Here is a 25,753-nt window from a genome sequence, read left to right as displayed (position 1 = left end):
ACTGAAGTAAATCTATCTCAAACCTTTTCTTGAATCTCAAGGTAATCTACGACTAAACACATTCCAGTGATGTCTCCACCTGTGAAATCCCTACTTAACATGCTTACACACTAACATTGCCAGGACAAGATCTGGTTCCTCTATCAATAATTTAAAAAATGGATATGAATTACGTAACACCCCTAGAAGAGCAGTCTTTCTAACCTTTTTGGACATTTCACTTTAACACAGGATATTTCCTTGGCTGTCTGCCTTCAGAGTTGTTTACCTAAAGCCTTAATTTTTATGCTGGTGTCATGGTTGTACGCCCGATTAAACTAAATTTTTTCTCTCTAGAAGCTCTGTTCTGGATCGTATTTAGATTGCCGGGTTACATAAGAAAGCAACAGTAGTAATTCAAGGAACAAAATAATGGAGGATCTCTGTGGCATCTGCTATGTAAATCACACAAAACCATATGTGACTTTAAAAGGCTTTTTTTTAATGTGTTTTTTATTCAAGGCTAAATAAGTTTTGAATATTAAAAGAAGAAATGAAAACAAACTGGGATAACAATAACCCACTGTAACCCTTTGAAACCTGTTCATTGAGGAACTTAAATACAAAGCATGACTTGTCACTAATCATCAACATTCTCCGATTTAGATAAACATGTACACACATATACAGAGAAATAACCATCTTTAGCAGCCTTCAGATTCAAAAATCAAGTATGAACATGCATCTAAATGCAAATACAAAGATTTATTGTCTTTACACTGATGTGTAAGACGACCAAAGTACAGTAAAAATTTACTAAAGTAAAGTAAAAGTACTGGTCTATAAATCTACTCAAGTAAAAGCACTGGTTTATAATTTTACTCAAGTAAAAGTAAAAGTATTGTGCTATAAATTTTCTCAAGTGAAAGTACTGGTCTATAAATTTACTAAAGTAAAAGTAAACGTACTGGTTTATAAATTTGCTCATGTAAAAGTAAAAGTACTGGTCTATGAATGTACTCAAGTAAAAGTACTGGTCTATACATTTTCTCAAGTAACAATAAAAGTATTGGTCTATAAATTTACTTAAGTAAAAGTAAACGTACTTGTCTATAGATTTACTTTAGTAAAAGTAAACGTACTGGTTTATAAATTTGCTCATGTAAAAGTAAAAGTACTGGTCTATGAATGTACTCAAGTAAAAGTACTGGTCTATACATTTTCTCAAGTAACAATAAAAGTATTGGTCTATAAATTTACTTAAGTAAAAGTAAACGTACTTGTCTATAGATTTATTTTAGTAAAAGTAAAAGTACTGGTTTACAAATTTACTCAAGTAAAAGTAAAAGTATTGGTCTATAATTTTTCTCAAGTCAAACTAAATGTACTATTTTACAAATTTCCCTACGTAAAAGTAGAAGTACTAGTCAATGAATTTACTCAAGTAAAAGTACTGGTCTATAAATTTACTCAAGTAAAAGTAAAAGTACTGGTTTATAAATTTGCTCAAGTAAAAGTAGTGGTCTTTAAATTTACTCAAGTAAAAGTAAACATACTGGTTTATAAATTTGCTCAAGTAAAAGTAAAAGTACTGGTCTATAAATTTATTCAAGTAAATGTAAAAAGTATTTAATTCAAAGTTTACTTTAAGTAGTGAGTATCTAAGAAGTTGAACAGTAAACTATGTTCTTTACTCATTGGTGAAAACAACAAGAAAATAGATCCAGTCAGGTTGTTCAGGTAAGCTCATGCATCTATGATAAAGTAAAATACACAGGAAAATAAACAGTGTTAATTTAACTCATAAAGTGTTAAAATGAACACTTTAAATGTGTTTGTATTGTCCACATAACATATAATTAAATTACACTTTGACTCTGCTATATTGTCATTCAAAAAATCTGTAGCAAGGCAGTCTCCTCTGGCAGGAACAAAGCGGAGTCAACCTCATAGCAAGGCAATGAATACTCTTGAAAAATATGCACTATGCGTCCATTAAGAGCACCTAAAGTCACAGGCAAGAGCTCTAAGTCAGTGAATAACTTCACACATGGTGCAAATGTATCTCACAACAAAAATGACAACATCCAACTGAAACATGACCAAAAGAACCTCAACATGGATCACGGTACAACAGATAACACCCAAACACAGCCACATATAAAATATATAGATACATCATATAAAATACATCCAAACATGACAGGGAACTGCACACATACATCCCCCCAGAATTGAAGTTGCAGTTGGGGGATCTTAGATAATTTACTCTTCACAGAGTTAAACTAACACTGAGATTTCAACACTCCATTCTTCCTGTCCAACAGCTGTTTTGGGACGTCATGTGGAATCATTGTCTCATTATGTGCTTTTGTGTATGCAAAAGAGGTGGAAAAAGTAGAAGATTATTGTACTCAAGTAAAAATACAGTTACTCTGGTTTAAAATTAGAAGTAATAATATTGATTTTAAAATGCACTCAAAATAGTACAAGTACCCAGTAAACAACTGCTCATTATAGTCATTTGAGTTAATATAATTTAAGTTTCTTTCCACCCCTGAAGACAACACTACAACAGACTTGCAGAGGCTATCCCTGAATCAAACCTAGGTATCTATAAATAAGAGCAAAAAAAAAAAAACCTATCTGAAAAAAATCACTATCAAAACTGACCAATAAAGCCACAGGCATGATATCTGATGTTCGAATAAGCATTAAACAGCAGCAAACCTTTGCCTTCAACTCTCAAGACTCCTCACACACCTCCAGAAGAGTGTAAAAGATAATGTGATTGTGCTTCACTCTGTTTAGACAGCATGTAGTCTATGTTTAAAACTGATCTATCCTCTGCCCCCCTCACCCACTTCCTTTTACCACATCCACCACACCCTTCGAGTGTTTGTTAACATGCCTTGAAATAAAGGTTCAGGAGCATTTAAACACCCACATTCTCATGTTTTTTCCAAGATTGTCCCTCCCTGACTCTCTCTAACCCCACCCACTCCTGGACATAATCTGGGCAGTGTGTGTGCTAGACAGGAGACAGCCTCAGCATATGGATCCAGCATCTGCTTCTCATTTTCCCCCCACGCCAACAATGCTCAAGTCGGAAACATTCCTCCCCTTAAGTAGGCTAACTCTTTGAAAGAGAGGAAGGAGTACACACAGAGGGAGAGACTTTTCTTAAGGAAATATCCTTTCTTCATCCACCTCAAATAATCCCAGCACACGTATTCCTGCAGGACAGAAGTGAAGTCTATAAAAACAGATGGTATGTCCTTGCTCTTTGAGGACAGGCTGAGGTCCAGGCTCTGTTCGGGGAGTTGTGGGGGATGAAGTTTCCATAAGGAAGATGGGAGGAAAAATGGACATTTGCTAAACAAGACAGGAGGGGATGAGGATTTGGGGGGGGGGGGGGGGGGGTATGTAAGATAAACACAGGCACATAAATAAAGACAGAAAGCGACAGGGACACTGACTGTGAATAATTCATACATAGTCTATCTAAGCGCAGAAGCTTTCTGTGAGAATCAAAGTGGAGCGAGAGAGAGAGAGCAACAGAGAAGAAAGATGACACGAAGGGAGAAAAATTGGAAGCACTTCCTGAGTGAAAAACAGTCAGAGGTCAGAGACCATCAATAGCAAACTACTCAGTCTGTCATGACTGACTGCAAACAAAAGGAGCCAGACACATTACTTATGAGTGTGTGTGAGCACTAATGTGTGTGTCAGGGAGGTTAGAGGTGAAACCAGGAGAGTTTCTGAAAGCTTCATTTGGACTATGCCTGACTGCTTTAGTGTGTACATATAATGATAATGTACCCCAGTATTGGATGTAGCACCAGGCAGTGAGGTTTGTCCAGGCCCTGGATGACGGCGTTTTTAAAGGAGCCGTCAAGTCTGGCAACATTGATCTGTTTCTTGTTGGCATCATAACTTGTCCAGAACAGGTTCCTGGACACCCAGTCCACAGCCAGGCCATGAGCATTGGGGAGATCTGAAAAACAAAGTGAAGACATAAAAAGTACATCAATCTGACTCATGTTTCATATACATATAAATAAATACATAAAATCAAACCTAGAGAGTGAAGACATGAAGAAAACACAATGCTGAGTAACCTTTGGCTAAGCCCCTTAGTTACAATCAGTGTTAATTTTGCAGCTATTTTAACAGAAGTCTTCATCTTTAGATTAAATTGTTCTTTAATATTATTCACATTTTGTCATTTTTAACCTCTGTAGCTTTAGTTGATTTAAACTAAAATGTATTCTTCATTAAATTTACAAAGCCACGGTGGACGAATGTAGAGAGCAGTGACATATGACATCAGTGCAATTAATTTGCATGAAAAAACTGAATGTTTGTGTGATAATTAACCGAAATTTAATGTGTTATTTCTAAAGCACTACTAAATATGTCCAAATGTCCAAAAGCTTTAACATTGTTTTCATTGAGTCGGCTGTGCAGCCATTCCAATTACACACGACTATTACACACAGCCTATGCGTAATACTGTGTAACTCTTTCCACTGTTTTCAAAAAGGCTTGTAAAGATTTGTCCATCTATCAGCAATGTGATCAGGCTACAGTTACAGATAACTGACCATAAACTAGGCTGTAGAATGACGAAAAGTCGACATTCAAGGACAGATGTAGAGTTGTCCACGTGCCATTTAAGTGACTGACAAGTGAAATGAGTGGTACAAGTATTTAGTTTTTGGTAATGCAAAATTGTTCTAATAGATTACTTTTTTCAGTGAGTGATGTAGTCATGTACAAGTTACTTTTTTCAGTACAAAACACAGCTTAAAAAGTAACAATCTAAAAATGAATGTAGCTAAGAAGAAAAATCTTCAAACATTCAAGACAATTTTCATGTGCATTTGAGCGCTTATAAGCCAGGGCAACATTACTGGTAATGATGTTTTTCTACATTTTGCACATTTATTATTCTTAGCAGGCATACTTTATATAGTAACATGATTTACATGTAGTCATCTTTTATTGTAATTATGAATTTTTAAGTCTTTCAACCGTAACTAAATTCAAATTCAAATTCAAATTCAATCATTTTAAAGCCCCTGAATTAATATGTCCTTTTCTGATGACAGCATTCTCTTAACAAAATATATACTGTTATTTTATGTCCACTACTTACATATGTTTTTCCCACTGACTAAAAATATGTACAAGTTTCCAAGTTGCAAGGTTATGTTTGTCAATTTAAGAGCACAGGTACAAACAATCCTGCAGTTTAAGAACAGCACCACAAATATGCCAAAGATTTTTCCAAGGGACTTCTTTAAAATCAGTTTTAAAAGATCCTTATTGACATTGATATTTGTGATTGAGGTTGAGTACGCCTATATGCATATAGAGTGTGCTTCATAGTGTTTCCTGTTCCATACCAGCAGAGACGACTGTTTCAACTCCAGTGCCGTTGATAAAAGCTCTCTTGATGGTCTGTGTGCGAACATCTGACCAGTAGATCCGGTGCTCCAACGCGTCAAAGTCCACCACGGTTACATTGTCAATGTCGGGCACAGTGAATGAGATGATGTAGTTGTAGTAGGGGTTGTCAATGTCCACCCCTCTGATCTCGATCTGGCGTGCATAAAGCAGGAACTTACGGGACTCTGTAGGGAGAGGAACATGTTGACATGCATCCTTCAGTAATTCACCAAAGCCTCAGCCTTCAATGAGAGTAGTCAGAAGGTAAATGCAGCTTTGAGTCAAAAGCCAAATGCCTGAGTGCACTAATGCCAGAGCGTAGGGATAGGTCTTAGCAGAATGGATGGGTGCATGTGCGTATTATTCAGCCCACTTGAACAAACAGTTAATCCAATTGCATCGTTGACTCTAATGATTGTGTCTGGCCGGCTAACTCAATAGCGCAACCATGACAGCGAGAGCGAATTCAATCAGTGCTGATGCATTACAAATGCATTGGTCTCAACAGTCCTATCATCATTTAACCGTGTGCAGCTTAAATGATAGACAGGCAGGACAGGAAAGAGAGAAAAAACAGGAGAGTAATGACAGTGTGGGGATGCACAGCCCGGCCGGACTAGGTGGTGGATGTGGAGAGTTGTGGCTGATGCATGCATCAGACAGAGTGGGGTTCTCCATTTCATTACCCCCAGAGATAATAGAAAGTGGTGCCCTGAATACTAAACTCTCCACTGGATAAACAAGCCGGTTCTCTCTTTTCATGGACAGACACTTCAATGTGCTCCTAAGCTGTCACAGCAGGAGCATGTCAAAGAGGAAAAAGTCTACATTGTTTAATGCTTTCTCCTTCTTATCACCCCCTACTCTCTTACAGGTAATCCCAGAGACACAGAGATGAAAATTTATGGTTCTGTGAGTACAGGTTGCTACATGAACATGACAATTTTGTCAAAGCAAGTTGAGAGAAACCCAATCTGCTGGATCAAAAACACGTCTTCTCAAAAAAATGCATTTATGAACGGAGCGTGTGTTCTTGCTTACCGTAGCATGTGCGTCTGTCAGGGCCAAGCTTCATGAGGTGAGGGCAGGCACATGAGAAAGTCTGATTGTAGTTGATGAGGCAGAGATGTGAGCAGGGCTCCTTGCCATCTTTAGCAGCACAGGGGTTAGGGGCTAGAGAGAAACAAGTATTAAAAATGTCACATACAAAAGTACACCTAAGCATCTCATCAATCAGTTTGTAGTTCTTGAGGTATACAGGGGTTTCCTTCGTTATAAATAGCACAAAATTGAAAGATTTTTTTTTTTTATCTGTTTTGGAACTCTCAGTAAACACAGGACAAGATGTGACAGGATGTCTGTGCTTTTTACCCTGTGGCTGTCTGGATGGATGATACACCTGAAGGTCAAAAGGTTGTGTGTTGGTTCTCTGGACAACGGTGACGTTACTTCCTGTCCACTTGTTAGCTTTAGCCAGTGTGTTGGTCCTCCAGTCTGTCCAGTAAACTTCTCCTCCGTACATCGTGACGGCGAAGGGATGTGACAGATACTCGTGTCCCCTCAGGACTTCAATCAGTCCAGAACCGTCATATTTGGCTGAATAGATGGCATCAGACCTGCATCAGAAAACCCCTGTTAAAGCTTGGGCATGACACATTGGTGTAAAATGCAGTATTCTTTACATGAAATGAGGGATAAAAACAAGTATATCCCATGGAAATAAATCCTGGAGTAATGACTTCGTAAAAGGAGAATGACGTCAAACTCTATCTGGGTGTGTTGTTCTCAGCTCTGTTTTTCCACAGAACAGGGATTCTTTCAGATAGTTTGTGTCAATCAGTGTTAAAAACGTAAATTTTCTGTTCCGAGTAAATCACCCCCTCTCTGACTGTTAACCCACTTGCATGGTAAAGATTTTCTTTAGGCTTTAATGAACAAAGATCCAAGAGAATAAACTTCCAGCTGCATGTCAGGCCAACATCTTTCTGACCTCCTCACTGACCACCATCCCATCAGACCTCTCTGATCATCAGGCATGTGTCTCCTCAATGTACCTTAAATTAAAACTAAATCTGGCGAAGGTGCATTTAGTCACTATGGTGCTGTCTTCTGGAACAAACTGCCTGCTGACCTGAGATCTGCCAAAACACTTAGTTCCTTCAAAAGTGCCCTTAAAACACTGCTTTTTTCTCACAAGCCTTTGGCTGTTAGGTTATCTTTGTGTGCAGAATTGTTCATGGATTTGAATATACTCCATTTAGGAGACCCTAACATTAATATATGCAAGATGCTGTAGGGATTGGTGCAAAATGTGTCCAAGATCATTAATTATTTTGCCAGAAATTTCTGTTTTTCTTGACTCACTGGTGTATCTTTGTAGCTGTTTGTTTTTTCGTGTCTGTTTTAATCTTCTGTAAAGCACGTTAAGTTACATTCATATGAAATATGCTATATAAATAAAACTGAAAAAAAAAAAACGGTCTAAGATAGAGTCTCCAGTGTTATTAAAACTAAATATTAAAAACAAAAACAGAAAAACAAGTCTACAACCTATTTTGATGAGAATAAAAATTGAAAACAGCCAAAAGCCTCAATACTAGCTTCACTGATCGATCAGCTTTTCATCTTATTTAAGACTCAGTGAACACTTTGCATTGAACATCATACTTTATTCTTAAAGTTGCATATTACACCTTTAAGAATAAAGTATGCTTTAGGTTAGTGTGTGACTGTGATCACGTGTGTGCTTTTTCTTCTGACCTGGCATCAATCCAGAGGATGCGGCGCTCTAAATAATCCACAGTGAGTCCATTTGGCCAGCCGCCGTTGCCTGTTTCCTTATGGATAGTCTTCCTGCCTTCTCCACTCATGGATGCTGCTTCAATCCTGGGCAAGCTGGCATCCCAGTCCGTCCAGAAGAGGATCCTGAAAACATTGATGTTCAGTTGTAAAATATTACCATACAATACCGTTTACGTAAAGACAACCCAACGCTTTGAAAGTAATTAGAATTTCACACGTGGTACAGTAAGCATTATGGATGTTACCCATCGCGGGGATCCAAGGCGATGGCTCGAGGATGCTCCACCTCTCCAGCTAGCAGCGTGGTCCTCATGGTGCCGTCCAGCTTGGCCACCTCTATCTGATCCAGGTTGCTTTCCACCCAGTAAATGTTTCCGGCTATCCAGTCCACAGCCAAGCCCTCTGGGGTCGCCAGTCCATACTGGATCACCACATCGAAGCTGGTTAAAGCTACAGAGATGTGGAAAACCAAAATAATGTAAAGAAATGGTAGGCTTTTTGTGTCATCTGTTAACTACCTTTTATGAAAAAATTAAAAAATATATTTTGAACTGTTACAACACATCACTATTACTTTATCCTTTTTTCATCATATTTCTTTCTTTTAGTTTTTTTTTTAACGGTTTCTCTTCTTTTATCTTATGTTGTTTGGCTTTGCTTTTTTTATAACTTTTTGTATAACACAATTAATCACAAACACAATGTGTTTCTTTTCTCTTTAGTCATTATGTACTAGTTTATTGTGAGAAGAAATTTATACCTGCTTTGCCTTTGTGCCTTTTCAAGTGCTTTATCTTCTTTAAAGCTAGGCAAACTTACATTTCCCCTCATAATAGGACAACAGTGGAGCTTCCATTAAAATTTGAAAGTTTCCACCTAATCATCTGAGCCTGAAATGGAGCAGGATGGGGTTAAATGTTTGTATCATCTATCTTCCTTCCTTCCTTCGTAACAGCTGGAAAAAAGTCAGCGCTAACCCAAATTTATCTTATTACTCAATAAAACAAACATTCCTCTAGGGCTGTTAAGTTTTTTAATTAATTCACATAATATTTCAATATGTACGCATGAAGGCTTCGAGAACTGTTATTAGCTGAAGGCAACATCTCAGACTTACTGTGCTGCTCTGCTTTGTATTCAAAATGTGCGTAAATGTGATCAAGCTATTTGAATTCAAAGCAAATGTTGAGTAACAAACTGTAATTCTTTTAATTAAATGACCAGCTGCTATGTTTGGAATAAAACAACATGTCAGTGCAATGAATGGAAACATAAATAAATACAATAGAGACTCAGTAGGGGGGTGTTGAACTACAATTACAGAGTGGGCTTTAAAAAAAACTAAATATGTGGTGTAGAGAGGGGCTAAAGAGACACTTTTCCAGCCACGTCCTCTAACGTTTATTTTCCATTGGTGCCTTAATCAGTGGGAAATGTCTAATTATTCCACATGAGTCATTATCCTGACCGAACAATGAAAACACAGACACAGAGTGTGGAGCCTGTTGGCAAACGTGACACACATATCACAATGGCATCTACATAAAATAACACAAACACACACAGTTGTTCAGCACTGAAGAGCAGACCTTAACTTTCCCATCAGCTCTGCTGCAGTGATGATAATACACCCCATCTACTACATGAAGTCGTACTAGCAGCACCACGACTACTGAAATTCAACCCACTGTAGTATTTCTACCTGTAGAGGAGTGTCACAGACATTTAGGGCACAATGATATTACAAAAAGTGAAACTTTAAAAAGTCCAAATGGTTTACCTCAAAAGAAAATATTAAACCCCAGTGTGCAATATCGTATTTAGAGATTAAAATGTTATGACTCATAAAAGTCTCTCTAATCCTGTAAAGCCCAATACAGTAAATTGCCCCTGACACTTTGAGGGGCTTAATTTTCAGTAGAAAGCCACACTGAATGCCAGTTTAGTGCTTCAAGTGTCTATCTTCACTTAATCTGATGGCTCTGCCTTTTTTAAATGATAATGTAATACAAATGTAGACATAAGCTTTATCTGTGAAGAGCATGTGAATGGATTGAAGACTTCAGATCAAATTACTCCCAGCTAGTGTCTTCTCTTCGCTCTAAAGGTATGGATCCAAAAAGTAGTTCCAAGTAATTCTTGGCTACAAGAAATGCTGCCCCTGCCCATGATACTCTGGGCTGTGGTTGCATACTGCGTACAGACCATGACAAGCACGTTTCAGCCCTTAGCCTTGGTCAGTGTTGTTGACAAAGAATGGAAAACCTCCATTACAGGAAGCATTTCTTTTTCACAATTTTGAAATTCACATTATTTTCCCCTTCTTTCAGCCAGTCTGGGTCCACTCATCATCATATCTGACTCTTACTTAACAAAGCAGTCAGATAGCAACACAAACGTCCCCCATATGTGTCTGCGTGATTAATGTAAAGCACAGTAATGAGGTAAAAGGTGTGTTCTCTCCTCTCTGAGTCTAATCTCTGTTATAGCAGCCACAAGATGTGATCATACTCTGTCAGCCTGTCTGTGGCTTTAATACAAACCACAGCGACTTGTATTGCAACAGCTTAAATAAGTATTTAAAGGTGTTTTAACCCATGACTCACTAGTTTTAAGCCCACGATGATTTAAAGAAGTGGGCTTTGGCATTTGTCGAGATCAGAGAGTGACAGCGTGGCTGACTGTTAACACACAATGTTGAATCAATGATAAATGTCGTACTTCAGACAAATCCTTCACAATAAAGGTCTGTAGTTGTTGTTTTCCTCAAGTGCTTTTATTGTGAATGCCCACATCTGGAACTATAGTGTTTTCAGTGGAAGCTTGCTTTTTGTGTCAATTTTTAAGTTTGAAAACTTCACATCTGTTGCTTCGTGATGCAACAGTCCCAAGATATATCCTGTTAGGCTGAATTATTGCTTTTTTTTACATATTTGACGAGGTTTTTAAATTTGCAGATATTTATTTCTACATTTTCACTCTTTGCAGTGTAACATTTTTGTTTCAAATATTCAGTTTGCTGCAGCAACCCTGTGGTTCTGTTGGCTGTTTACAGTTGTGGGTGCTGTCGTTATGGAGTACTGCAGATTTAAATATTTAATCTGAAAAATGTACATTTATTGCTGCCAGCTGTTTCTATGTGAAGCACAAGTTTATATAAGTTTACTGGGAACAAAATCATTTTTTTATGCATTTTAAAATATTTGAGGTATTTGAATAAGAAATCCTGTTTCAAGTTTACGAGAGCTTGGTGTAACCTTACACATAATACCACCCAAAATAATATGAATATTAATTCTGATTTAAGAAAAAATCTGCATTAATATTGAGTATCACTACATATGTATTGGAATTGGATTGGGACTGGAAAAAAGTGGATCAGCTCATCTCTCATCTCTCATGTAATGTTAATGTTTTTAAAAGCAAACTCAAGACCTACCTTTTTAGTCTGGCTTTTAAGTAAAATCTAGTTTATCATCCTAATTTTGTCTGTCTTTAAGGTTTTATCTCACTATATTTTAATTTTTAGGATTGCTTTTTAGTAGTTTATCCTCTTATCATAACTTTACCAAGTTCTCTTTTGTGTTTTTATTTACACAATTTTATTGAGCTATATTTTATTGCTTTTATAGTATTATTTGAGTATCATCTCATTCTGTTTTTATTTAATTTACCGTCACTTTGTTTTAAGATTTTAACCTAACCTCCAGCGTTTCCTCATTCTGAATTTTAAGATAGCGTTTACTCAGTGCGCACGTTCCTGTGTGTAAGGAATTTGTTATATATGACACATTTGCCAATGTATTGACTATGGAGTGGGGAAGAGGGTGGGGGTACAGGGTGGGATGTTGGTGGGGTGGGGGTTGTGGGTGAGGAGAGGGACGGGACGGGATGGGATGGGATGAACTAATGTATTTTTTGTTCACATTTTTTGTTGTGTGTAAAGCACTTTGTGCTACATTGCATTGTATGAAAAGTGCTATACAAATAAATACTGATCGAGTGATCTCTAATCAACACCCATTTTCATCTCAAGTTTATGAGCCAGTAAGATATATGTGTCACCACTACACAGGAAAAATGTATTTTTACATAATTTCATGTTAAGAGTTTTACTAACGTCAATAGATCAGATGTTCTTCGATGCTCCAAGAACCAGAACTGGAGAAGACAAAGTCTTTGCCATTGCTTAGACCCCCCTCCTTGTGTTGATTCTTAATATTATCTGAGCCTGACATTTCAATGTTTAATGTTTAATTTTGTAGCTACATTTTGTCCTTATTAAACATGCTTTTTTAAAACTTTTTTTTAATTGAATATTCTTTTCTAAGCTTGTAGAGCACTTAGGTCAACTGTGATTGTTTAAATGTGCTAACAAATAAACTTTGACTTGACTTAGGCTTTCAAGTGGATACTAATTCTTTGTCGAATCATTGAAATGTAGTGTTTGTGCTCACCTCCGTTTTCAGACAGCTTCCCGCGATAGATCTTATCCTCCACCACGTCGGTCCAGTAGAGGGCGCTCTGGCTGAGATGGAAGTCCAGGGCGATGGTGTTTCTCAGTCCTGGTACCAGCACACTGAATTCTCCTTTATTGAGATCAATGCGTCGGATCTCGTGGCGGTTTGAGAAAATAATAAAGGGTTTGAAAGGATCTGTGAGAATAAACAGAGAAAGGTAAGTGACTGGAAGCAGTGGACAAAGTGCACAACTTCATCACTCGAGTCAAAGTATAGATACTCTTAGTCAAACATTACTCTGATACAAGTCACAGTCACCTAGTAAAATAATGACAGGTGGAAATACTGGAATACTTGATTCTGAAAAAACGGACATATTAAAGTTACTTTTCTTTTTTTTAAATCTTCAAGCATTGTATTTTAACATTGCATAAGTGCAATCAAAAATACATGCTCTAGATTTGCTTTACATTCAAATGCACATTATACAGATATGTTAACACTACTTAGACACACCAGGGTCTGAAGTGTTTAAAAATGACAGAAGGGAGGACATGTTTTTTCTTTAGAGAACAGAAAAGTTAATATCAAAAAGGCCTTATTAGTGGCAGCAACATAGAGCTGCTGACTTGATAAATATGGCCTCATAGGGGCAGATAAACGACAGACGAGCATGACCTGACAAGCTGCTCCCAACCCGTCTGATGCATTTCTGGCATGTTTAATAATTTGGTTTCAGGACTTCTCACACTCTTACAGTGAGAGCAGAGCCATGAGATGATTCTCCATATTTCAGGATTTTTTTTCTGTGCAAATTTTCAGACGTCTAAAATAACCATAACAACATTAGACTAATGTGCTTTTCCCTCTTATCATGAGATATATGAAGAGCAGGAAATATCTGTGATCTTCAGCAAACAGTAAAGCTGATTCCAAGAGCCGTAATTTCTAAAAGGAACCCTACATGCTAAGATAAGTTCATCTTAAGGGATATTTATTTGTATCTCTTATATGTATATCAAAAAATAAAACTCACTAGATATATTGGCATGTTAAGAATAATTGCAATTATAAACTCAACTGGAGGCGGCCATGTTTCAGTCCGCTGGGTGGTGTCACTTCACCCGGCTTCAGTGGTCCTCTACCGTACTATTACAATTCATTGGTCGCCCATCAAATCTTAATATTATGAACATGGTCCCACTGTTATTACAAATAAAATTCATGAAGACTTTATTCTCAGTGTGAATCAAAAGTGAATATAGTTACAGACGCAAAAAGACAGCAAGTGGAGCTGATGTTATAATGTCTACTGTCGTGCCTGCTGAGAGAAAGAGAGGGAGAGAGAGAAGGGGGTGAGCTTTGGCGAACCTACCTGGATGAGCAGTCCTGGCCGTTGACACCTGTACAGCTTTAAGTACCACTTTTACACCTGGTCCGATTCTCATCATATCCCATGTCTCAGTGATCACCTGAACACTTTCCTTCTTCATATGCAAATAAACACCAAGCCCCATTCACCTTCAATAGCCTTTAAAAACTCAAAATAATGACAAGAGATTGCAAACATGAGCAGACCTTTACTCCTATTTATTTTTTTTGTTTTTATTTATAAAGAGACCAAAACAAGGCGTTAAGCAGGACCAGGCTATCTTGGCTAAATTCTATAATTTAAGATATGAACCAGGTTACATGGAGCCTGAGAAGAAAATAAAAAAATCTCAGTGTTTTGTGAGTCACGCTGTCCAGAGATATTAGCAGAAAGGATTTATTGATTAAGGATTTATCTCACAAGAGACTCACAAGATTAATGCTTGCTATTACTGTAAAATACCAAATAATAGCTGGGGCATTTATTTGTTTCAATCCCTGAGCAGACCAGGTGGTTATTTGGGACCTGGGACCTTATTTGGTATTTTACGGTAATACCTCTGTATGGTATGAATCACACAAGTACGCCTTTATTAATGCTCTGTGATAGGGTGAGTCTCTGCATCAACAAAAAGAAAAAAACAGAGTCAGTTAACAGATTGTCTATGTCATCATTATTTCCTCTATTTAAAGGCTACTGAAGGTGAATTGGGCTCCATGTTTATTTCCATATGAATTAGGGAGGTATTCAGGTGATCACTCAGACATTGGGATATGATGAGGATCAGACTTGTGAATAGCTGTACTCAAAGCTGTTTGGGTGTTGATGACCAGGACTGCTCACTGTGGTAGGCTCACACTCTCTCCCTCAGCAGGCACTAATACAGACACCATAAAATCAGCTCCACTCACCGTCTTTTGCCTCTATAACTACATTCACTTTGATTTACACAGAGAGCAAAGTCTATGGTTTTCTGTTCACTCACAGTGCGATCATGTTCATACTCTAAAGATTTGATGGGTGGCTGATGCATAGAAAGAGTTCCGGCAGAGGACCGCTAAAGCTGACATCACACTACCCATAGTGCAGTGCTGACTAAGGCATTGCTGCCTCCTGGTAAGGTAATCATAATTTTTATTTAAAGCTTTCCTAATTTAAATTCAGAGTGATTTTTTTGTTTAATCTACATATAAGAGATACAACTATTCCGATACAGTGAGTTTGTCTGATAATAAAGAGTTCCTTTAAAGTGTTTTTTCTTTTGTTTTTAGAAACACAACAGAATTAGGGGATAATATTCCCTCTGCACCACACACCTACAGGTGCACCTGCTGCTTTAAGGTGTGAAATTAATCTTTTTTTAGCAAACATGATGTTCAGCAGTTTATCCTGAGAATTGCATGGTTTTATTAAATGGTTAATTTCAGTAAAATAAATGTGTTTGTATCAACCACTGGTCAAAACTCGACTAAATTTGTTTGATTTAATAAAACATTAACAGATGAAGATCTGATATGGAGCAAAAAGGGCTGGCTCTTATTGGTGTGATCTGGATCACTAATAAGCTAGAATTCCATTCACTATAGCTGAGAGGAACATTTCTTATTAATGAGCTGCTAGTGTTTAGATAGTATGTATATGTGTGAGATGTGTATATTTGTATTTTAGCCGTGCTGAGATAACTGAAATAGAAATGAAAGGGACTTTTCAAAGTAAACTTTACAGCCATTTGTCACAGTACTTCTTGATTTCACTTGTATAGTCTGGATCATAGGACTGTGGTGTGAGCTCATAAGACCTGATTATTCATTATTTGGAATAAACGATTTAATCGTGCAGTGAGAGCTGACCTTCCACCATGACGGACATAGAACTGGCTGTTTAAGGTCTATGTAGAAGCAGGGATAAAACGCATCTCCAACAGGTACTAAAATTCATTGTCAGAGAGGGAGGAATCAGAAAGAGAAGGGGGAAATCTCCCCTGTTCCCTTGGCAATTCACACCCAGGAAAAACTGCATGCAGGATTCCAATATGAAAGTTTACTGTCTTTTGGATTTGAATTTTGAAAAAAGAAAAAAGAAACATAAACTGACTTCAAAGCTAAGGTAGTGAGTAGCAAGAGCATCCATAGAAATGTAGGAAGCTACAAGAAAAATACTCCTCCTCAAATGTAGTATTGTCAAAAATGTCTTTAAGTACAGTATTCAGCAGATTTACTTTGTTACTGTCCATGACTGGTGACTGAGTGGTAAAGGGTTAAAATCCTGGGCTTAGTCACCATTGATTATTACTCAAAATACTGCAGAACAGCTCTGCTTCACTGCGTGGAAAGCCCTCACATCCACGCTCCACTGCAGCCCAGTGAGGAAGGCACTGTGTTCAAAGCGGTTCTAATCCGCAGTAATTAAAACACAGTGTAAATAAGACAGGAGTTATCACGAGCTAACAGGCAGCCAGACAGACAGGCAGCAGGATGAATGACAGTGCTGGTCCCTAAGACCTGGCAGTGAAGCACATGATCATTCATTATTGTGTCTTATTGGCTGGTAGCTGCAGGCAGAAAATGATAAACTGTATGTTGATACTAAGATTCAATGTGATGGAGCACTTTCTTTTTTTATTCTCCGCCCTCCAGCTGACTATGACGGAGACAATATCTGCTCATTGCTTTTTATTTTATATTTCTGATTCTTACCTCTCATAAAATAATAATAACAGCCAGAAAACATTTCCCAGGTCTTTCATGTTTCCTTTATGAACCATATTCCTCCATCATTTTCTTGTTTGAAGGGTATTTAAGCGCTTCCTCTGTTCCTGTCTGCACTGCTCTGTCTATTGTACAAAGGAGTATCACATTTTGGCGCAGAGAGCCTACTCCAACCACACGGTTTCCTGCTTGGGCAGTCTCTCCTCTGCTTGATCCCAATCCCACACCACACTTCTTGATTCTGCAGCCTTGAACTCTGACAAAGCCCAGAGCCCAGCCACTTCTCAAGCTTCCTCCATTACTGCAGCACCAGCGTCAATCAAATGTAAAAATTCTACATTGAATTTCCATTTTCATCCATTTTTCTTTCTCATGCGTTTTTCTCCTTTCCTTACCTGTGCTTTTGCAATTCTCCATGTCAGGCTCTAGCTCCCAGCCCTCATAACAGGAACATTTCACACTGAACTTGTCCTGTTCGCAGCGCTGACTGCATTTCAGGTGTTTTGCGCAGAAGCTCTGGATCTGACAGGTCTTGTTGTCAGCACCTAACTCCATGCCCAGTGGACAAGAACAGATCACCCCCTCACCAGGGGCCACTGTGCAGTTATGGCTGCAGTCACCATTGTCCAGTGAGCACAGGTCTGCAAAACAGAAAACATCAGAAACAGGGGATCGATACAAAGATCTATTTGGCTTTGATTTTAGATGCAGACATTTGCTTGCTGTTTTTGGCGTTCCCTGCACTAAAGCCCAGCCTGTGCTCTGTAGTCTCTTACCACAGAGTTTCTCATCGGAGCCATCTGGGCAGTCATCAGTGCCATCGCAAAGTTTCTCTGCAGGCAGGCAGATGGTGGAATCATTGGCACAAACATGGTGGGACAGCTTACACACCAGCGCCTCACAGTTGTCCTCATCAGAGTTATCCTCACAGTCACTGTCGCCGTCGCAAACCCAGGCTTTGCTGATGCAGCGAGCTGCGGACAGACGGCAGTTTAATAATTACTTTAACTGACTCTAAGTAACTTTTATAAACTCAAAGTGTGGTATCCTCACCTGAGTCCCTGCAGCCGAACTTGACGGCTGGATCGCACATGTGCGTCACGCCCTCACAGTTCTTCTCATCACTCAGGTCCATGCAGTCAGTGTCCCCGTCACAGCGCCAGCGCAGAGGGATGCACAGGCCGTCCATTCGACACTGAAATTCATCTGTGTGACAGCCTCCAGGGGGACGGGTGGCTGCAGAGAGAGAGAGCTGCATCAGGCTCGAAAATGACATTGTTCCCAGTCCCTGTCTGAATTAATCACATCATGACACACAGCACTGTGCAACAAAAAGACGCAAAACTAATGAGATGTCTGTTAGAAACCTAGATGGCAACAAGTGTTAGCAACAGGAAGGAGAGTATGCATTCACACAGCATCATTGTTTCAATCCCCAACACAAATATAAATGACTCATCTTCTCTATATAATGCTCTTAACCAAAGAATGACTCATCTAAAATCATAATTAGGTTTATTTAAATCATGTATCTTAATTTAAAAGACAGCAGTTATAAATATCACTCTCTAAAAGAGATGTATTAGGTGTTCGTGTTGTACCCATGAGAGCGGTTTATGTCAGTGTGACTAATAGGGAACAGAGCCCTATTAAATCCACTGACTAAAATGTAAACACAACCATGTTTGTAGTGCCTGGTGCACTTCAGGGAACAAATAACACAACAGAGCAGAGATGTAGCCATCCAGCAAGATAAAAACAGCCACAGCTATACTCTGTAAATAATGCAAATATCAAAATGTAAGTCCTTCCTTTTTTGGTCAAGAGTAGCCTTAAGCATTAAAGTAAATAATGCTTTTGTTATTACATGCAATAGGAAAGGTAATTGTTTACTGCCCCTTTAAACCACACCAGATAATGTTGACATTTATTTCTCAGATCTTACTTCAAGATATACACATTGTGTTCTGAATGAAATTACAAAAGAACGTGAGGATGGCCTGATCTACACAGATTTGCACATATGCCATATTCCTTCCATTTCTTGATGATTGATTTAGCTCTGGTGGATGTAGCTTTGATTTTTTGTATCCATCCCCTGGATTATAGTTCCCAATAACTTTTTTTCTGAGTTGCTTGGAGAGTTCTTTTGTTGGCATGGTGTAATGTTGGCAAGGAATACTGATTAACCAATGACTGAGCCTTCCAGACACAGGTTTCTTGAGACACGTTCACTGCACTCAGGTGATCCTCATTTCGCTATAGTCAGTCTACTAGCACCAATTGGCTGGACCGCTGTTGAATTAGGTCACTTTAATATTCATGCAATCACTTATTCTATATAACATATTTTATCTAATTTTGAAAATAGTAGTTACAGATTTTTGGGCGGCAACAAGAATGGCCCATCAGATTTTAAGGAGGGCCCATGCCACCCCTGAATACCTCTTTGGATATTGTTATTTGGAGAAGAAAAAAAGGTGACTTTTGTTGGAGCCTTATAAAAATCAGAGAAACAGCTGCAAGCTGGATAAAACATTTTCATCTTTCTTATATACTATAATCTGCTTCAGTGAAAAGTTTTCATTTGGTGTAGAAAACCCCACCTGATTCTTAGTTTAACACTCACCCTGATTGGTGCAGTTAGCGTGGGTCTCATCGCTGTAGTCCCCACAGTCATTATCTCCATCACAGGTCCAGTAATCCGGTATACAGCGGCCGCTGTTACATTTAAATTGAGCGCTGGAGCATGAGTGACTACAGCCTGCCTCATCACTGTTGTCCCCACAGTCGTTATCTGAAAAACAAACACAGTGAAACAACACTCACTCTCACATTATGAGGCGCCTGCTGCCTCAAAGGGAACAAAAATATTTAAATATTCAGACAGCATAACACAGAGACAGTGAAAACAATGGAATACAAATGAAACAGAATATGAGAGGGTAAATAATGGCAGAAACTGCATAGATCACACCATGCACCATGAGGGAATGTACCGAGTGCTGATACATTGAGCTTGGCAGCAGAGCATCATAAGCACTTTACACCCATACTGATGTCAAACACAATCTAATGGATTACTTTAGCATTTTTTTAAGTAGTTAATTTTCACTCTGGACAGGAAAATCTGTCCTGTGGTTAAACTTCTTTGCCTCATTCAAGCTTTGATTGCTTACACAACATCTACACTGTGAGTCTCTCCATGAATTTCCTTTAATAAAGCATTTACATTTAATTAAATGTAAATTAGCTTCAATCCCTCTTGCAGCCAGCCTACAGTAAATTAATGGCAGCACTTTTGGCCTCAGCTTGTGTCCATGTTCGATTAGCAGTGAAGCAGTCCTAACTCTTTATGAACCAGCCTATCAGGATGCTCCTACAGCTCGGCTAGCATCAAGGCTTGTTTTGGTGCATGTTGATCTATGCACTAACCGGTCAGGTTTGGACAATTCAACTCATCAGAGCCGTCCCCACAATCCTTTTCTGAAAGACATAACCAATGGAAGAATGCAGAGTGGGCAAACCGAACAACACGGGACAACAAAAACCAACAACACAAAACGACAAGACAAGAAGGATAAAACACGCAACAACAAGGTGACAAAAAAGAAAAGTGTGCTTAACATGCACAGCAAACTGTGATAAAGGCAAGCAGAAACACAAAAAGAGAAGAGGACAGAAGAAAGAGCAGGTACTAACCATTATCACATCGCCAGTTTATGTTGATACAGCGGCCGTTGTTGCAGGTGAATTGGGTGAGGGGGAAACACGTGGGATACGCTGTGGATAAAACAAGAGTTCAGACATGTTATTGCTTATGCCTCTTAAATCTACTCTTAATTTCAAAATAACTGTTTCAACATCTATAAATCATCTAAACCATGACTAAAAGATCAAGTTGACTTACCGCAGGAGGCTGGTTCATCAGAGCGATCCCCGCAGTCATCATCAAGGTCACACGTCCAGGAAATAGGGATGCATCGCCCACTAGCGCACGAGTACTGATTAGGCGGGCAGGTACGAGCTGAAAAGACAAAAACAGAAGATAGAATTAGAAAAGCATAACAAGAAGTGGCACTGTGGGTATGTTTGTGTATTTATTTACCTGAACAGGTGGTGTTTGATTCATCCTCATCATTCCCACAGTCATTGTCCCCATCACACAGCCAGCGCAGGGGGATGCAGCGGTTATTCTTGCACTTAAATCTGTCCGTGGGACAGGTGTGCTGGTCTGAGGAGAAGACAGAATATACTGAAAAACAGAAAAGAAACCTAACAATAGAGGTAAAGTTATACTGGAAAAGAAAAGGCAAGAACGTGGAGGGATGTGATTGCAAATCGTAACAAATTGTAAGCTTGTTTGAATTTTTCTTTCTGGATGGGTTTTTATTTTGTCTGGGACAGGAGCATGTCTGCACTTAAACCACAGACAGCACTTGCACAGCTTTTCCAGATCCACAGACAGTGGTACTTTTCCTCATTGCACAAACACACACTCCTGTCCCACGTGCTCACATATACACAAAATTAGATGGTACAAATGCACACTCACTGGATTTTGCTCTCTAATTTCATTCTGGCATCACCACACAGTTAAATTCAGACGGCCAGAGATCATATGACTCAGTAAAAACAGCAGGAGAAGCTTCTTTTTTATAAATTGTTGGATGAGATGAGGTGTTTGAGTGTGTTTGCGTAACTCACGGCACAGCTCAGGAGCCTCGTCGCTGTTGTCCAGACAGTCATTGTCTCCATCGCACTTCCAGCGTTCCTGGATGCAGCGGTTGTTCTTGCAAGCAAACTCCCCAGGCTGACATTGAGGAGGGGGCACATAGGATGGGTTGGCTGTGGAAGGAGTAAAGGAAAGAAAAGAAAAAGAGAAGGAAAAAGAAAGAGAGAGAGACAGAAAACAGTTTTGAGTAAATAAATACAGCAGGAGTTTGAATACCATACCATACCATAAAAGCCTCTATGACACCAAACCATAATGTAAGGCACCATAAATATGACACCCTGGCATATGATCCAATTCTTCTCCTCTTGAGGGAACTCATCTTAATAGTTCATAGTCCTTTAACAAATAAATCAAAAATAGCAAAATGCACAGAGCAGGCTGATCTGACTGAAACTGTTTCAGAGGTGGTTATCTTATTATCTTATTTCTCAAGTAACAAAACAGAACACAATAATCTTTATGATGAACAAACTAAATATTGATAACCTAAGGTTCGAGTCACTTGTTTATACATATTTACAAATACATTACATATTTAAAATTCTATACATGTAAATGTAAAAGTACATGATTTTTTTAAAGGTACCATAGTTTAGAAGGAAGGAAATGTAACATTGACTACAAGGATTTTAACCAGACTGCATTACATAACACAGCTGCTTTTGTTATTTTGGCAACCCTTATTTATTCACCCTTTTTTGTTGGACACTTCAAAGGAAACACACCGTCACAGTCATACAGCCTGACTCATTCTCTCCAACACAGCAGAAATAAAAGCTTGATGTGGAGAAAATTAAGAGCCATGAGAAAGATCCCCTTAGTCTCACACTCACATGCTAACAGAGAGCATCCACATTTGCACTCACCTTTGCAGCTGGTGTTGTCTGCCGGGTCTAGTATTTGGTCTTCTGCACAGGCGCACTGTCGTCCTCCCGGTATGGCCAGGCACAGACTGCTGCAGCCTCCGTTGTACACACGACATGCATTCGAGCCTGTGGAAATGTGTACAGATGTGTTAAGGGTAACCCAAACACAACTAAACAGTAATAAGGCCTCATTCACTGTATTTATAGTGATTGTTTCTTGATGAACATTAACAGATGGATGGATGGAAAACGATGTCTTGTACCTTGTTGCTGTTGTGGGTCATACATGCGGATTTCAAAGATGGGTGGTCTCTCATTGCGTAGCAGAGTGGCGGTGCCAGTGGTAGTGTCCAGCTTGTAAATGCTGCCGCTACGATACTCGTTCCAGAACAAGAAGTGTTTATAGTGGCAGAGTCCAAAGGCGTGGTTCAGCTCCTGACCCTCGTACACAGTCTGGTGATGTGAGAAATGCAGCATAAATGGTAAAATATGCTTCAGAAACAGACTGCAGTGCTCTGTGCCCAGAAACACAGCTCAAGGTGTGTTCATGCAAACCAAGACAGAAATATTCAATAGAAGATAAAATGTGATGTGTAATTTGTTTTCTTTTTTCACTTAACATTTCAGTTATTAATGTTAAAAAATCTTAATACATTAGACCAAAAAACAGGAATGCTAGACTCAATTAAAGCCATTTGAAGCTTCAGCTATAGCTTTACAAACAGATGATAAATCTACTGTATATGGCTAAAAATGACCCTCTTCAGTATGTGTGTAAAAATGTTAAACTCACCAAATAAAATGATAAACACCAGCCACCTTATTAAACATTTTAAAAGTGTAAAACCCTGCCAAAATAAAACCAGCATGCAAACCAGTTAAAACAACAAATTGCCAAAGGATTGAGTTGTATTAAAAAGGCTTAAGCCTGCAGAGTGATGGACCACACACAGCCCTCCACTGCTTTAAAACACATTCCTTATGAGCTCCCTCAGCACACGTCAGACCCTGTCAAAATAATCCCCTGCCTCTATTCCCGTCCTGTATACTGCAGTAAAATAATCCCAGTGATGGCAAGTAAGTGCTGACCTTGCGCTCTGAGCTGTTGAGGTAGACCATCTCAATGCGGTCATAGTAAGCGTCCACCCAGTAGAGGATTCCCTGTGGGATATCAAGACTCAGACCATTGGGCCACAGCACCGTTTTACTGGTCAAGAAGATGTTTCTGTTTGAGCCATCCATCCAAGCCCGCTCGATTTTGCCCCTTTTACTCTCCTTAGGGTCTTCCTCCCAGTCCGTCCAGTACATCCACCTGAGGGCACACAAAGGGGACATTAATCTTAACTGGCATTTGATGGAAAAATATGTCCAGTCATCCTGCAGAATCTCTAGGCAATAACAGAAGCAGTAGCATTTTATATAGTTACCCTAAAGCACAAACACTCAGAGCATCCACGTAGCTCAACAGTTCTCCTTAGCTGATAACCCACAGGCAAACCAGGTACTTAAATACCTGTCAATCTTCTCCACTGATCTCAGCCTGTGAGCCTCAGCTGTCAGAAATATTCAGCCAAACTAGACACAATCCCCCGAACTGCAAGATGACTGGCATTAGCATTGACATTTCATATTCCCTTCTTCTTTCTTTTCTGCAGATTTCTCCTCCTCCTCACTCTTCTCCCTGAGCCTGACTGATTACAGGCATTAGTGGAGGCGAGTGCCTTTCCCCTGGGAAGTGTGTGGACACACATCACCCTGTCACTAACAATCCAAATAGTGTGTGCGCTTATGAGCGTGTTTTTTTCTCGAGAGAGCCTGTGAGGTCAGATCAATAAGACGTGCCCATACAGAGCAAGATTAAGAGCTATTTGACATGGTTTGAAAGAGGCTGTGGAGGAAATCTATCATTAAATAGGTACAATTCTCCATATGCTTTAGTAAGTGCTGTGTGGTATGTGGAATAAAAAGGGATGTGATAGGAGTCAACAAAAATTACAAAAAAAAAAAAAAAATGTAGGAAATTGTGAAGGATATTGAAAACACCACTTGAAACGGTTAATAATAAAACCAATGAACAGCTCAGACGCAGGAGATAAGTGCAGCTGTCAGGCAAAAAGAGCAGACAGATGACCAGAGGAAATGGCCCTCATTGTAATCCCTCAAAGCAAACAGGCCTCTCGAATTTTACATAATTTTAACAGCTCCCTAAATCTTTACCTGGGCTATGCAGCTCTTACACTCGATCTTTTTAGCTACCTTCATGCATCATCTCAGGATGAAAAAATTTAACTACATCACTCTCCCCCCTCTTTGTCTGCTTTACCCGTTCACAGGATCCACAACGATGGCACGAGGGTGAGTCATTTTCCCCTCAATGAGAGTTTTACGGGTCTGTGAAGCCTTTTCCAGTCGAGCCACGCTGATGGTTTTCTTGGGGCCGTCATCAGTCCAGTATAAATTGTCGGCCATCCAGTCTACGGCTATGCCCTCTACGGTGTGTATTCCTGAGAGAAAGCACTGCTTTTGAGAATCCTTAATGGAGCAAAAATCTCATATAGAATAACTTCTACTGTAGCATACAGTACATTAAGATTTTTTCAGCTATATTGTCATTATGTAATCTTGTGGATATATAAGGGAAAAGATTTAAAAGCTCAGAAAATCATTGCATGGCCTATAATTGATTATCGCCCCAAGTAAACCTGTTTAAAAATCTTGTATGATTAATTATTGCACATGATTACATATTATTAAATTATTGCTCAAACCATAGCCCTTATACAGAATTTTCTTTCCTGATGTTGCACTTTTGTTTCTGCATAGCTGATTATCCATTATCAGCCTACCTTCCTTCACTATGGTATCCCTCTCTGTTCCATCAATCTTCTGTCGGCCGATAATGTAGCTGGTGGCATCAGCAAAGTAAATAAACTCGCTCTCAGCATGAAAGTCCAGAGCTCTGGGGTTCATCAAATTCTCAATGGGGATCATGTATTCATCTGGCACCTTGGCATTCAAATCCATTCCCCTGATGACCCCCGGGCGACCTTTACCATACACCAGGAAGAGTTCGTGTTCGGGCTCTGCAAAAAAAAAGAAGAAACAAGAAATCACTGGAAAAATACTGTAAGTTGGACCTAAATTTATGTGTGCTGGGGGAATTAACACTAACCCCATTTTGTTGACAAAGAATCAAAAACCTTGATGCTGACTCATGACTGACTTTTACAAATAATGCATATTGATTAAACAAGCAAATAACATGCGAGAACAGCAGAAGGCCTAAATGAAAATTAACCGATTTTCAATGGAGGAGCTGGGGGAGAAGGAGGGTTCTTTAGCTAAATCAATTGTGTCATTCTCAAGGACAGTTT

The 25,753-nt window shown here is 39.0% G+C and overlaps 1 protein-coding gene across 1 annotated transcript in view; it reads right to left on the bottom strand.

Moving 5' to 3' along the window:
- The window catches only part of LOC121504520 (low-density lipoprotein receptor-related protein 1-like), a 167,294-nt gene that overhangs the window by 44,582 nt on the left and 96,959 nt on the right, over positions 1–25,753 (bottom strand). Inside the window, exons 11-30 of the mRNA XM_041779358.1 lie at positions 25,226–25,462; positions 24,703–24,883; positions 23,469–23,691; positions 22,643–22,832; positions 22,380–22,505; positions 21,483–21,623; positions 20,884–21,009; positions 20,686–20,802; positions 20,478–20,558; positions 19,405–19,572; positions 17,829–18,011; positions 17,552–17,749; positions 17,171–17,416; positions 12,693–12,890; positions 8,481–8,685; positions 8,194–8,358; positions 6,805–7,049; positions 6,475–6,606; positions 5,391–5,618; positions 3,802–3,976 (exon numbers count right to left, since the gene is read on the bottom strand). Of these exons, the coding sequence (XP_041635292.1) occupies positions 3,802–3,976; positions 5,391–5,618; positions 6,475–6,606; positions 6,805–7,049; positions 8,194–8,358; positions 8,481–8,685; positions 12,693–12,890; positions 17,171–17,416; positions 17,552–17,749; positions 17,829–18,011; positions 19,405–19,572; positions 20,478–20,558; positions 20,686–20,802; positions 20,884–21,009; positions 21,483–21,623; positions 22,380–22,505; positions 22,643–22,832; positions 23,469–23,691; positions 24,703–24,883; positions 25,226–25,462 (3,565 nt within the window). The remainder of the gene's footprint in view (positions 1–3,801; positions 3,977–5,390; positions 5,619–6,474; positions 6,607–6,804; positions 7,050–8,193; positions 8,359–8,480; positions 8,686–12,692; positions 12,891–17,170; positions 17,417–17,551; positions 17,750–17,828; positions 18,012–19,404; positions 19,573–20,477; positions 20,559–20,685; positions 20,803–20,883; positions 21,010–21,482; positions 21,624–22,379; positions 22,506–22,642; positions 22,833–23,468; positions 23,692–24,702; positions 24,884–25,225; positions 25,463–25,753) is intronic.

This window comes from Cheilinus undulatus, linkage group 3 (genome assembly GCF_018320785.1).
Source record: "Cheilinus undulatus linkage group 3, ASM1832078v1, whole genome shotgun sequence".
Classification (NCBI taxonomy): domain Eukaryota; kingdom Metazoa; phylum Chordata; class Actinopteri; order Labriformes; family Labridae; genus Cheilinus; species Cheilinus undulatus.
This window is presented reverse-complemented; position numbering and strand designations above follow the sequence as displayed.